We start from the raw sequence: 12,815 nt of genomic DNA on the forward strand, positions 1-12,815 counted from the left end.
TTTGAGTTTTTATTAGAGGGGACAATACCATACACTTTTCCCTGACTTGATTGCTTTACTCAACTTTATACTATATTTTAGATTTATCTATGTTGATATGTAGCTGCTGTTTCCTCATTCACTGTTACATAGTATCCCACTATAGAATTATACCCAAACTCTTCCCATTTCACCAGTCTCTGAGGTGGTTTGTGTTGTACCTGCCGTTTCTTCTAATAAACGACACTAAAACAATCCTTATACACGGCCTCTAGGCTTCAGAGTGTGCACAGATTCAGCTTGGCCTGTGTGGGTTGTACCAGTTTGCAGCCTCTCCCTGACTCCTGGCCTGCAGTGTAGAAAATCCTCTTTGTTTCCTTGCTAAGTGTGGTGGCTGCCTTGTTCCTGCTGGCTGGGGATGGACTGCAGTGCAGGAGGGGAGGGGAGAAGTGAGCTGCCTTAGGGCAGGGCAGAGGTGCAGCCAGTGCTCCTCCTGCACAGGGGCTGCCGACACTGGAGGGGGAGGGGCAGCCTTGGGGTGCTGGGAGCAGGGATCTATCCCCTGTCCCTGCAGCTGAGGTGCCTGATGAGAAGGTAGGAGGTGCCATCTCAGTTGCTGTGGAGCTAGCCTATGAGATTGGCCTGGTCCACAGTCTCTAGTGGGGGCAGGGGTGCCACCACCAGGTGGGATGAAGCCCCCAGAGCACAGCTCTTCAAGGGAATGGAGGCCCCAGAGGGCCATGCTATTTTCGTCATGTTTGTTGGAGTGGGGCAGGTTGGTGAAAGTGTCTGTTCTGCTTGTCACCCTTTCCCTGACACCTTGGCCAGAAGGAGCAAGGTTTTTGTGGGGCTTCTTTTGGTCTGCCTGCGGGCATTTCTGGGCGGCAGGCGCTTGGAGAGCCCAAGACCTGGTTATGCAAGGAGATTGCCCCACCCAAGACCTGGTTATGTAAGGAGATTACCTGGAGCACTCCTCCTCCTCAGGTCCCTAGCCAGTCAGGTTTCTTCCTTGCCTCACAGAGCCTTCTGTCTTGAAAATTTCCTTCAGAGTTTTTTGTTGTGGTGGCAAGTAGTGGGAGGGACAGCATGGAATGTGTTTGCTCCAGGTTTTCATTACCTGGAGGTCTCTGATAGTTTTTTAAAAGCTTTTTGTATACACTACTTCTCATTGTCATTTTTTTTATTCCTAAGGATTTTATTTGGGCAATTTTTGTAATTAGCGTTTGGGGAGTATACTCATGTAATTATGTATATTGTTAACATATCTCTTTAGTTATGAGTATTTCCTTTTAATCTTACCAAGAGTTTTTAGCCTGTATACACAAGTTGGTATAATGTTTTGGCCATGTTGGCATTCCTCTCCTTTCTTGCAAAAAAAATTCTCAGTAATGAAGATAAGGAATCAGATCAAGAGAAATTATACCAGGATTTTTGTAGTTGGATGGTGGAATTTAATGACATTCCTAAAATTTTAATTCTCTGTTTTTTGGCTGTGTTTGGAAAGTATAAAATTTGAAATATCAAAAGAAATATATGCTTACGTGTCATAACATGTTATTAAAGAATAGAATTCATTAAAGCCAGTATTTTTTCCCACATCTCTTTATTGCTTAAAGGTGGGAAAAGTTTTTATCCCTGGCCTGCCAGCCCCTTCCCTGACAGCGTCCCGTGCGGTGCCTCGTCCCAGCACCCCGCTAGACAGCATCAGCACCCCTGAGCCTCTGAGTAAGCTGCTTGGATCCTTGGATGAGGTGAGAAATGAACTGGGTGTTGCCAAAAACTAATAGTTTTTAAAGAAGTTTCATCAGTTGTTAGTTCTCTTCCATGATGAATTTTTTTAATTTTTTAAAAACGACAGAATTGGAAGTTTAGCTAACACTTGTAGAATAGAAATGTTTTCAAATGCAAATTATCCAGTAAACACACACTGACCTCCCGTGTGATGTGTAAGGTACTTTGGGAGGTGCTACAGAGGAGAGAATGAGGCCTCTCCATCTGGTGTGGAACAGATGTAGTATCTACATAGGGAATTATATTTTAAGGGAGACTGTCAAGGCTTCTGAATGATGACCAGAAAGTTCCTGGGATAGTCGCTACTAGGAACATACATCCTGATGGGCCGTCGTGGCCAAATCAAGGGCTCATCTCATTCCCAGGATTATTGGGGAGCTGCTGACCCTGTTTTACAGATGGATACACAGGAGTATAGGGACAGTACTTGTCTGGAGTCCCACAGCTGATAAGTGGAGGAGCTGGGATTTACACTTTACTGATGTGCTCTTCAAAGAAGAAAGGATGAAAAAGTGATTTTTGCTCTGAACACTATCACAGGAGCATTACAGGTTCATGAGGACGAAGTTATGAGTGTTAGTGTCTGTGTTTAAGTTTACCTTGAGGTTGAAGATAGACTGATCAGATCCCAACTGGTGGTGTCTATGTTAATTTCAGAGGTGTAAAAAGAGCCTGAGCCCAGGCAGTGTCCTGAAAAAGAGGGGAGTGTCACGAGAAGCCTGAAGAGGGGGAGGTGACAGCTTTTGGCAGCTAGTTGGATTTGCGCTGTGCTGGGTGAGGTGCTGAGGAATGATGCTCAGGGCTCTCTGAGCCACCTGGGTGCCTGCCTCCCCATGCTTAGCAAGTTAGGGAGAAGCAGTATGTATTTGAGACATCTGATTGTAGGTTCTTAGGGGCAGTTCAGAGTGAATTTGGTGCTGGTACTTGTATTAGGTAACGTCTAGGCCCTGACTTTATTTTTTAAACACACTCAGTGTTGCGCTCTTTCCATCTAAGCCAGATGTTTGCAGCACTGTTGGAGGGGTGCTGAAGTAATGTCAGTTCTGTGTGACTGGGGAGAATTTCTTAAAATGTGAAATGGTTCCCAGCTTTCTTGGAATTATGTCAGCCCAGGAACAGTTGCTGTCTTTAAGGTAGTCATCAAGTCACATCCCAGTCTGACACACTGGACGATGGCGTCGCCACCTCTAGGGGATTATGTAGCCAGACTTAGATCCGGGACCCAGTAGTGGGGGCTTATTTTTTGGCAGCTGTTGGAGTAGAAGCTGGAGTATGATAGACCCACGTGACGCTGTGTCAGCACTCAAAATTGACGAGGTACTCACTCAGACATGTCCTGTGAGTTGAATTACAGGAGTACAGGGAGGTTGGTGGTCAGGACTAGATTTAAAATAGGCAGCATCTGCATGTAATTAGCAACTAAGACCATTTACAATTTCATTTGCATATCTACAATTGAAGAAAAAATGTTCTTCCATTTCCAGAACATTTGCCTGTAGGAGAAGCATCCCAAGGAGTTGTCTTAGTCTTTTGCTTTTTTATCGCCCTTCCTTCTCTCCAGGTCTTGGGACGAACTCTGCCCCATCATGTCTGCCTTGTTTTCCTGTCACTATACAGCTCTGGCCTGTGTGATGGCCGGCGTGGAGCTGCCTTCCTCACGCTCTCAGTCTGGCTCCATTCCCCATCATCGTACCTAGAGCAGCATGAGAGTAAATCATATGTACAGTTGGTAGATTATATGCAAAAAAAGAATAATGTTTTCTCCTTCATTTCTCAAAACTCCTTCATGTGTGTTGTATTTGTGACTTTTTGTAGGCTGTTCTGTTGTCCCCAGTTCCAGAACTAAGAGATTCTTCGAAACTCCATGATTCTCTCTATAATGAGGATTGCACCTTCCAGCAGCTTGGGACTTATATCCACTCTGTTAGAGACCCCGTCCGTAATAGAGTGACTCTCGTAAGTGCATTTGCTTTTCATTAGAGAGAAAAGGTAACTTTCTAAGAAATATGATTGTCATTTCAAAATTGTGAGAATGCAGAATTTTGTCTGAAAAATGAAAGTGAACATTTCCCATGACTTCTAAAATTTCTTGTAGTGTGTCAATATTTGCACTATTTGTCTTAGACATAAATTTGCTTAACTTTTTTTTAAAGTTACTATATTATTAAAAATTTATTGAAAACAAAGCTTGTTTAATCAGTTGAATTTTCTGTTGACACGATTTTTATCTTTTCATTAAATGTTAGTGTCCTTTTTTGGTTATGGTGACTCGTATGAAAATTAGACACTTTATTAGAAACAAGAATTTTTGTAAATATGCACATTTGCAGTTTCTGAAATTTGGATGTATTCAGTTTTTTTCTAAAAGTATTGTTTTGATTTATTTTAGAGTTTTGCTTTGATAGGAAAGCCATGTTGTAAAGCATCGGCTGCTTTTAAAGCACCCAGAGACTTAGATGCGCGGATCGCTTACGAGCTCTCTGTTTCCTTCTCCTAGGAGCTGAGTAACGGCACCATGGTTAGGATCACTCTTCCTGAAATTGCCACCTCTGAATTAGGTATGGTTGAGCAGACCTTACTTTGTGTGATCTATGAGTTAAGCTTTAGTCATTGCTGATTTATCTTAGTAATTGGGGTTTTAAAAACTTTGCTGTTTTTGAAGCAATGGGATGGAGTTTTTCACTTTGCAGAGAGGCTATAAAGAGCCGGGGAGCATTCTACAATGTCCCCACCACGTGTACTGCAGTTAAGGCTGGATGTGCACTTGACAGATGTGCTAGTTCTGCTTCTTTGGTTTGTCTTATGTTGAAGGTGCCATGCAGTGAGGTTGCAGCATGTGGACATGCCTGTTCCAGGCAAATCTGAGAAACAAAGACATCTACGCAGCTAAAACAGTTTTGGCTATTTGATGGTTTTAATCTTAAAATAAATCTCAATTGTTAGATCAATTGAGAAATGTACATAGTTGCCTTAATTGAATAAAAATATGATAGTAAAAATACAATCGGAACTGTTTTAATAAAGTTGGAGCCTGCTTGAATTGTTATTGAAATCAATTTGGAAAATATTAGGTGGAGAATATTTCAGAACGGAGAATAGTAAAGAAAACTAGAATTGAAAGGATTTGCCAATAAATAGCAGTTAAGAAAAGAATACCTGTATGATGTAAGAACATGTGTGACAACAATTAGTTTCAAAATCTAACTGCCAAAGTAAAGCCCTGGCAGATGGTGCGATTTCTGGAATTTGGTAAGTAGATTAGAATGAGTTTTGCATTGTAGGAAATAATCTTTTATTGGTAGGGTAAACAATATTGAGTTTGTGTAGAGAGACCTTGCTTTTCTGCTTGGTATTTAGCCAGTAATGGCAAAGCTGTGTACCTAGAAGTATAAGCCTAAACAAAGCATGTAAAACAATTAACAGATTAAATGAAAGAAATAAAACCAAAATGAAATCCTATTCTCTGACAGCCAATTGGAAGTCAGGTGGTTCAGGCATGTAAGTTTTTGTGCTTTATTCATGAAGTGCTCTCAGCTCTCAGGCAGTATCTGGCTTACACTTTTTTTGGATGAAGCCAGGACAGACTTGTTTATTTGGTTTTCTGACATTTATTCCATGTGATTCCAGTCTTTGCTGTATGTGCACATGTAGCAAGTGGATGAGAGAAGAGATATCCAACCGAGGATGGGCCTGGGGATAGTGACAGTGGGAAGGGAGAAGAATCCAATAAGAGGAGTGGAGGAGAATATTTGGAAAATAGGAAACGCATGTATGTAAAGTGACTAGGAGCAGACTTGGGCTTTTCCCAGCAGCAGCCTTCACCGCTGCTGGGGGTGAAGGGTTGCACTATAATTGACACTCGTGCCAACGACACCAGGTCATTAAGAGGCACGTAATAATGACTGGTCTGTTTAAGATGGAGCCTGGAAAGCGTTTCAGACACTGCATGCTGGCAAGTGACTAGGAGTGGTAAGGCTTCTTCAGTTGACAGGCATGCTTGCTCACATGGACATCGCCCACGCTCCCCGAGGGTGCCCATGAGCTGTGATGTAGGTGCTGAAATGCTTAAGTGGGATTTCATGTGAATCTACTCAGGTAGAAATTGTGTGTTTGGTAGAATGACCTTTAATTTACTGTCCAAACTAGGAATATTCGTACTGTTATGGGGAGATATTAATGGCTGGGACAGTGGCTGTTAGTCTCATTCTATCTCAGATGAAGTGAAGTATTTAGTCACCTTATTTCTGATCTGAAAGTGATGACTGAAGAGCTGCCCTGAGACCTGTGAACGCTGTGGCCTCCGGCAGTCGTGTTGAGCCCCAGTGAAGGGCTGGGTAGCGTGGCGTCCCATTGGTTCTTTAGTAGCAGTCCTCCTTTCACAGTAGTTTAAAAACTTTCGTAAGGGGAAGAGAAGTGTTTGCCTGGGAAGCATACTAAAATCAATCTTTGCTTTTTACAGTACAAACATGTTTGCAAGCCATTAAATTTATCCTGCCGAAAGAAATAGCTGTTCAGATGCTCGTCAAGTGGTACAGTGTCCACAGCGCTCCGGGCAGCCCCAGCTATCACTCAGAGTGGAATTTATTTGTGATTTGTCTCATGAACATGATGGGTTATAACACAGACCGCTTAGCGTGGACAAGAAATGTAAGTATGGACAGTTGTTTTTCTTCCTGAGTCATTCTGTTGTTATCAGTGTAATGTTTGCATATGGGTAATACAGCGTTCAGAGTGTAGAGCAGATCAGTTTACTAATGGACGTACCTGAGTCACCCTTATTGTATGTGTATGTTGCAAATCAAATGTCTGTTAATATCTAAGAATATTTTTTTAGTAATTATAATTACTGTATTTTTATAACGTGGCAAAGCACATTTGACTGTTATTTTTTATTTGATCTTTGTAAAATGACTGCTAGTCATGCTAGGATTAGCAGAAATAGAGGAAGAAACAGAATCACACAGAGTCACAGACTGCAGATTTGCTCAAAACCAGGCCTAGACTGCAACTCTTGAAACCTGGCTCAGTGCTCTTTCCTGAGCTCCAATCTCTGCGCACACACTGCTTGGTCTATCGGGGGAGGTTTGATCTGAGGACAGAGCGTGCTTTAGCCTGAGTCTCCACTCTGTTGTGATGAGAGCTGTGTCCCCCACAGCTTCAGGCACTGTCTCACAGGCCCTTAACTGTCAGATGTAGAGCATCAGTGGGAGTGTGCCTTCCTGGCGGTGGTCTCCAGACACTGGAGATCACTGCCAGGACACCTTGGCCTGGGTCACTGCAAGATTCACTCCTTTGTCCAAGGAATGCAACTGTATTTGTCTATGCAGTTTAGGTTTGACTCAGCAAATTCATTTTAAAAACTATATGTTTTTCTTCACGATAGAAGAATATATGCTTACTGAGGAACATGTTGAAAATGGAGGAATTCAAAAGAGGAAAATAGTAGTGCTTAGAGTTGACCACTCTAAACCTTTTCGGTATTGCCTCTTAGATACACACCATATCAGTGGAACTTTCCAGTATCCGTAGAAATTCTTCAAATAAAACCCCTCATTTCATCATTCCCAGAAAAGGCTACCGTGTGGTGTTATCACTAACCAATAGCTAATAATTGAACATTGTTGAATCCATTCTTTTTTCTTACTGAGATTAATTTGCAAACGTTCTTTTACACAAGTCTTTATATCTCTAGTCATTTCCCAGGCGTTCGGAGGGCTATCTAGTCAACAGTCTCACTGGCCCCGTTCCACCATGTTGGTGGTTGGGGTTGTGGTGAACCATTGCCAACTTAGTGAGAGATTTTACTGTTTCCGTGTAAGTAAATGGGAATGGTTTTTCCACAATCTCATTGGTCATTTATAGTTGTTATTTTTCAACTTGCCTTCCATGTTCTTGCCTATGTTTTAGTCTCTTCTCAGCCCAGCAGCCAAAATAACCTTGTTGGATAAAGTCAGGTCATATTAGTCATTTCTGCTCAGGACCCTCCAGTGCCTTCCCAGCCTGCTCTGAGTAAAGGCCAGAGGCCTTGGTCATTTTCACATGTCATCTCAGAGCAGCCTGCCCTGTCCATTCTGTGTAAAAGCGTCCCCCATACTTTTTAGCCCCTTCACCTGTTTTATTTTTCTCTTAGCACTAAATTAATTATAGTAGGCTACACATTTTACTCACTCGTTTCGTCTGTGTCTCCCCTATGCCCATTGGGGTGTCAGTCCTATGTGGAAGGGGTGTGGGTGCAGGACCCCCAGCCAGTGCCTGGCGCTGGGGATGCTTGGTGGAAGTCTGTAGGATGAACACCCGTAGGATGAATGCCCTTTCCATCGGAATGAGATGCGTTTAAGAGTTCGTGTCTGTTGTAGTGTATGAAAGAGTTGCCCTCTGTAGTTTCCTTGAGAAAAATCAAGTTCACTCCAGCTTTTGTAGTTTTGTGTGTGACTGTTATATAAGACTCGATGATGAGTGCAGGTCATTGTGCCCCATTCTCTGGGCTGCAGCCAGTGCCCCCTCATGCTTCCATGACATGGGAGGACAGAGCACTCACCTGATTTCTTTCGTAAGGAAGGGTGTGGCAGTCTGACTTGTTTATTGTGTGACAGTCCTAAAGGATAGCTCCAGAGGGACTTGGTTTTGAGGCCAGGCAGGTCTCTTGGACATTTATTTATAGGATGCCACAGCTAAGCCCTTGCTGTCTCTTGTCCTTTTAATCAAAGCTCTGGATGGAGCAGTCCTCGCTGTCAGATTGTTTTTGTGTCATTTTGTCCAGATTTATCCTCTTTTTTGTTCTCATTTAAATAATGGGGTGGAGAGTAGGGATAACAGCATTTCTGCCAATGACTGCTTTTGTGAGTTTGGGCCTTCTGTAGTTTAGTGGTGTGTTAAATGGGAGCTCTGGACCTGGTGACGATTCTCTCTGGCTCTCACATTCTGTGTGTGATTGTGTCTGTGGGCATCTCGTGTCCTTGGGGATGCTGATATTTTCATTAGGTGGATACTGAGCCCTGCTGTGGGCCAGGTATGATGCCGGGTTGTTCATATATGCATTAGGCAAGGCAGACAGCTCCTCTCATGGGATCGACTGTCACAGGAGGGCAGGTGAGTCAGCGTTCAAAGGCAGGTGGACTGAGGGCAGGCATCCACAGGAGCATAGAGAAGAGGGGATGACCTGCAAATGTTAAAGTAATGAGAACAAAGCAGGTCCATATGTGCCACAAAGAGATATCTGCATCTGATAGTTTCTGCTGTTCTTTGCCGTAACTCCAGGGCTGAAGACTCTGGGGACATTAGCAGGGACATTCTTTCTGGCTGTGAGACTTAGACTTTGTGTGTACTGTATTTTGAAATTTTAGGTAAGATCGCTCAGGCCATCTGTTGATTTTACTGTTGTCATTTTTGTGTTTTGATAATTTGTATGAGTTGAGCTGTGTTTTCTTTGAATGCTTCAGAAGAAAACCATTTTTCTTGATCAATTTTAAAAATTCATTCAGTTTTATATCTAAATATTCCGTTTAAAAAATTACTTCATTGTTATCTATGTTTAGTTTTTATATAGAAATAAACTTTCAGGAGAATGAAATTAATTGATAAATAAATATATGTAAACTTTTGTACAGCATAGCAAGATAGCCATTGCCATTTATAGAAAGAATTATGGTTGATTAGTTGACAGTGAGAAGTAGCAGAGGTGGCACAGATTGTATCAGAGAGAATTTCTGGAGATGGCTTCTTTGTAACTTTATTAGTTAGGAAGGCTGACTATTGTAACAGAAAGTCCTCAAAAGATCTAATGGCTCACACATGATAAAAACATGTGTCTTGCTCATTTGGTAGTACTTAGCAGGTAAACAGACCACACGGTTATTAGGGACCAAAACTGAGGAGCATCTGCCGCTTCCACCTGAGGCTTCACAGACTGCCTTTAGTGTCGGCTTCGTCTGGTGAGGGGCAAGGGAAGGGTGCCCGGAGGGACATGTTTGGGAGGTTGTACCTGTGAGCTAGGCCTGGAAGTACTGACATCTACTTTCAGAGTCATGCTGTCACAGGCCACATCTGACTCTGAAGGAGGTAGGGCTATGTCCACTAGCTATGTGTCAAGAAGAGAGAAGAGAACATAGATTCTGGAGAGCAGCTACCAGGTCTCTGCCACAGAATTGCCAGACTGTCAAATGTGGACAGACTCTAGATGATGTTCGCTTCCTTCTGTCATTGGGCCACCCTTGGGTAGATTCTTTGAGACACAGCGTATTGGATATGACTCATGGTCCTTGACTTTCTAAAGGACTGAAGATCGTTGTCATCACAGACATAGGGGAGGAGAGGACACCCCTGCGGTGCCTGTGTACCCAGGCAGTGAGTGTTCCAGGTGCTTTATGTGCATGATCTCATTTAACCTTCACCACGACACTAGAAGAAAAGTATTCGTTCACGTTCTTCCAGGGGACAAAATGAGTTTTGATCACTTTCCTCAGTTTCCATCATTGGTGGGACTGATTTCTGGATTCTTTAATGATGAGCTGATATGATTTTGTCTTCTCTTTCGGGTTATTTTCCAGTTTGACTTTGAAGGATCACTTTCTCCAGTCATCGCACCCAAAAAGGCAAGGCCTTCTGAGACAGGATCTGATGAGGTAAGCATCATTATTTCTTACTGTTGTAAATTGACTTGTAAATACAGTCGCTAGTCTCCCATTTCCCTGGTGTCCCTACTGATTTGTGTGTACAGGCACACTCTGTCTTACTGCGCCTCACAGATGCTGTGTTTTTTTAAGAATTGAAGGTTTGTGACAACCCTGCATCGAGCACGTCTGTCGGTGCTATTTTTCCAACAGCATTTGCTCACTTTGTGTCTCTGTGTCACCTTTTGGTAAATTTTGCAATATTTTACCCTTTTTCATTATTACTGTGGTGTTACGCTCATCTGTGGTCAGTCATCTTTGATGTGACTGCTGTGATATTTTTTGAGGTGCCATGAACCGCACCCGTATAAGATGGCAACCTTAATGGACAAAAACGGGTGTGTTCTCACTGCCCCCAACCCTGACTCCATGTTTTCAAATGGGTTTTAAAGGTGGCTTGTCTTAATATTTATCACTGGTGTCCAGATTTGCTTAGCTATTTTATGTTCTTATTTTTCAGCATTATGATTTTTCATATTCTTAGATATAACTAATATGAAAATGGAACTTGAATTGTTTTGAGTGAATGTGGTTTTCTTTTTGAATGACATTACAAGGAGGCATTGTTTAAACTTAATGTCCTTTCTCTTTCTCAGGACTGGGAGTATTTGCTAAATTCAGACTATCACCAGAGTGCCGAGTCTCACCTTCTGAGCAGGTCTCTCTGTCTGAGTCCTTTGGAGGCTCCTCAGGTGAAAGGCGAGGACTCATCACAGAGCCTCAGTCTGGACTCCTCCACACTTCTCTTCTCCCACATGCCTGCAGTGTTTTTTGTTCTTCACCTTGTCTATGAGGAGCTCAAGCTGAACACTCTGATGGGAGAAGGAAGTCGCTCACTTGTTGACCTGCTCGTTCAGTTGGCAAGGTAAATACTGTTTGTGGAGTGGAAACTTCCAGGAGTCTGTGGTTTACTTGATCTTGGCCGTGAATATCATGTTGGAGCCCTGAAAATGCATTTCTGAAGCTGGCCTTCTCAGAAACCCAGCCCGTCTGTAAATCATGGGGCTCTTCAATGATGGTGGCTATAAAGGACCTGTGGGTCGTGTTGGAGTTGCCAGTTTTGTCCTAAGATCAGTGGCAAGTCACGGAAGTGTGGTGAACAGTGGGGATGACCTGCTGAGCGTTTAATGTTGGCAAGATGACTGGCTAGTGGTGGAGGTTCTAGAACAATACCTGATGCTCTGTAATAATACCTGCATCCAGATAGTGCCTGCCATTCACAGAGTCCCAGTTTGCCTACATAAATTGTCAAACCAAGTAGAGATCACGTCCCCATTTAGTGATGAGAGCTGCCCAAGTGTGTTTCCAAGGACACAAGTGTTGTGGGCTAGTTGTGGGCTCTGCTGTGCTTTGTCATCACCATCTGTGGCCATCGCTGCCTTTCAGGCTCGTAGTAGATTCACAGTAATATTGTCCTAGTAATGCAGAGCCTTGCCGGCACCTTGTGGTTGGCACTGAATTCTAAAGATCACACATAGATGTTGTTTGTGACCCTTGGTGATAAAGAAAGTTGAATTTGAATCAGAATGACAACCTCTGAGTTAAGATCATAGCGTATTTCTTGATTTCTGTGATCTTTCTTGAAATTCTGTTCTGAGACATGTCGGTTTTAATTGATGGTCAATTTCTCTTATGACAAATCATTACTATCACAGAAATCCTTTTGTAATGCAATGATTTCCACACTTGAATTGTGGCTCTTGGAAATAAGCAACACTTGTATAATATTTTACATTTTATAAGGTATTTTTCATATATATTATCTAATTAAACTTAAAACTTCAGAGTGAGTTAACTGTGTTTCCCCATTTTTAGAAGAAAATTACTGAGGTTCGTGGAGATGACTTGCTGTAGATCACAGGGCTGATAAGTAACGAGGAGAATCCAGGCCATGGTGTTTCCTCAGTGGTTTTGTGTCTGCAGTTTGTCTCGCTAAGGGTGTTTGGGTTGACTTGTCATGTCGAGCCTTTAAAGTCCAGTAAGTGTTTTCAAATTGAAAAAAAAAGTTTGGCTGACAAACCCTTCTAACTCTGGCATTTGGGGGAATTGCTGTAATATCTCCCTGTCATCTCTGTATTTTGTGCTCTTATTGTTTTAGAGACTTAAAATTGGAGCCTTACTTAGATCATTACTATAGAGATTACCCGACGCTTGTCAGAACTACTGGACAAGTGTGCACAGTTGATCCAGGTAAGCATTTGTGCCATTAAAGATTTTCTGAACATTGTGGTGACATTTGCTTGTATTTTTCTTAGTATTAGCCTCTGAGTTGGGCAGTGTCTTTCCATCAGGCAGATTTTAGTTTGTGCTTGGTCTCTGACATGCAGTAAGCCGTAACTTCCTCAGTGTGGGGGGAAAATGCTCCCCCTCCCTAAG

General features: G+C 42.6%; 1 protein-coding gene across 1 annotated transcript in view; it reads left to right on the plus strand.

Annotated features, from left to right (window-relative positions):
* Positions 1 to 12,815, plus strand: part of ANAPC1 (anaphase promoting complex subunit 1) — a 71,505-nt gene that overhangs the window by 16,715 nt on the left and 41,975 nt on the right. The window contains exons 14-20 of the mRNA XM_006909446.3: positions 1,596 to 1,730; positions 3,586 to 3,726; positions 4,268 to 4,328; positions 6,230 to 6,417; positions 10,317 to 10,391; positions 11,036 to 11,304; positions 12,538 to 12,629. Of these exons, the coding sequence (XP_006909508.1) occupies positions 1,596 to 1,730; positions 3,586 to 3,726; positions 4,268 to 4,328; positions 6,230 to 6,417; positions 10,317 to 10,391; positions 11,036 to 11,304; positions 12,538 to 12,629 (961 nt within the window). The remainder of the gene's footprint in view (positions 1 to 1,595; positions 1,731 to 3,585; positions 3,727 to 4,267; positions 4,329 to 6,229; positions 6,418 to 10,316; positions 10,392 to 11,035; positions 11,305 to 12,537; positions 12,630 to 12,815) is intronic.

The sequence above is a fragment of the Pteropus alecto genome, unplaced genomic scaffold (genome assembly GCF_000325575.1).
Source record: "Pteropus alecto unplaced genomic scaffold, ASM32557v1 scaffold223, whole genome shotgun sequence".
NCBI classification, from domain to species: Eukaryota; Metazoa; Chordata; class Mammalia; order Chiroptera; family Pteropodidae; genus Pteropus; species Pteropus alecto.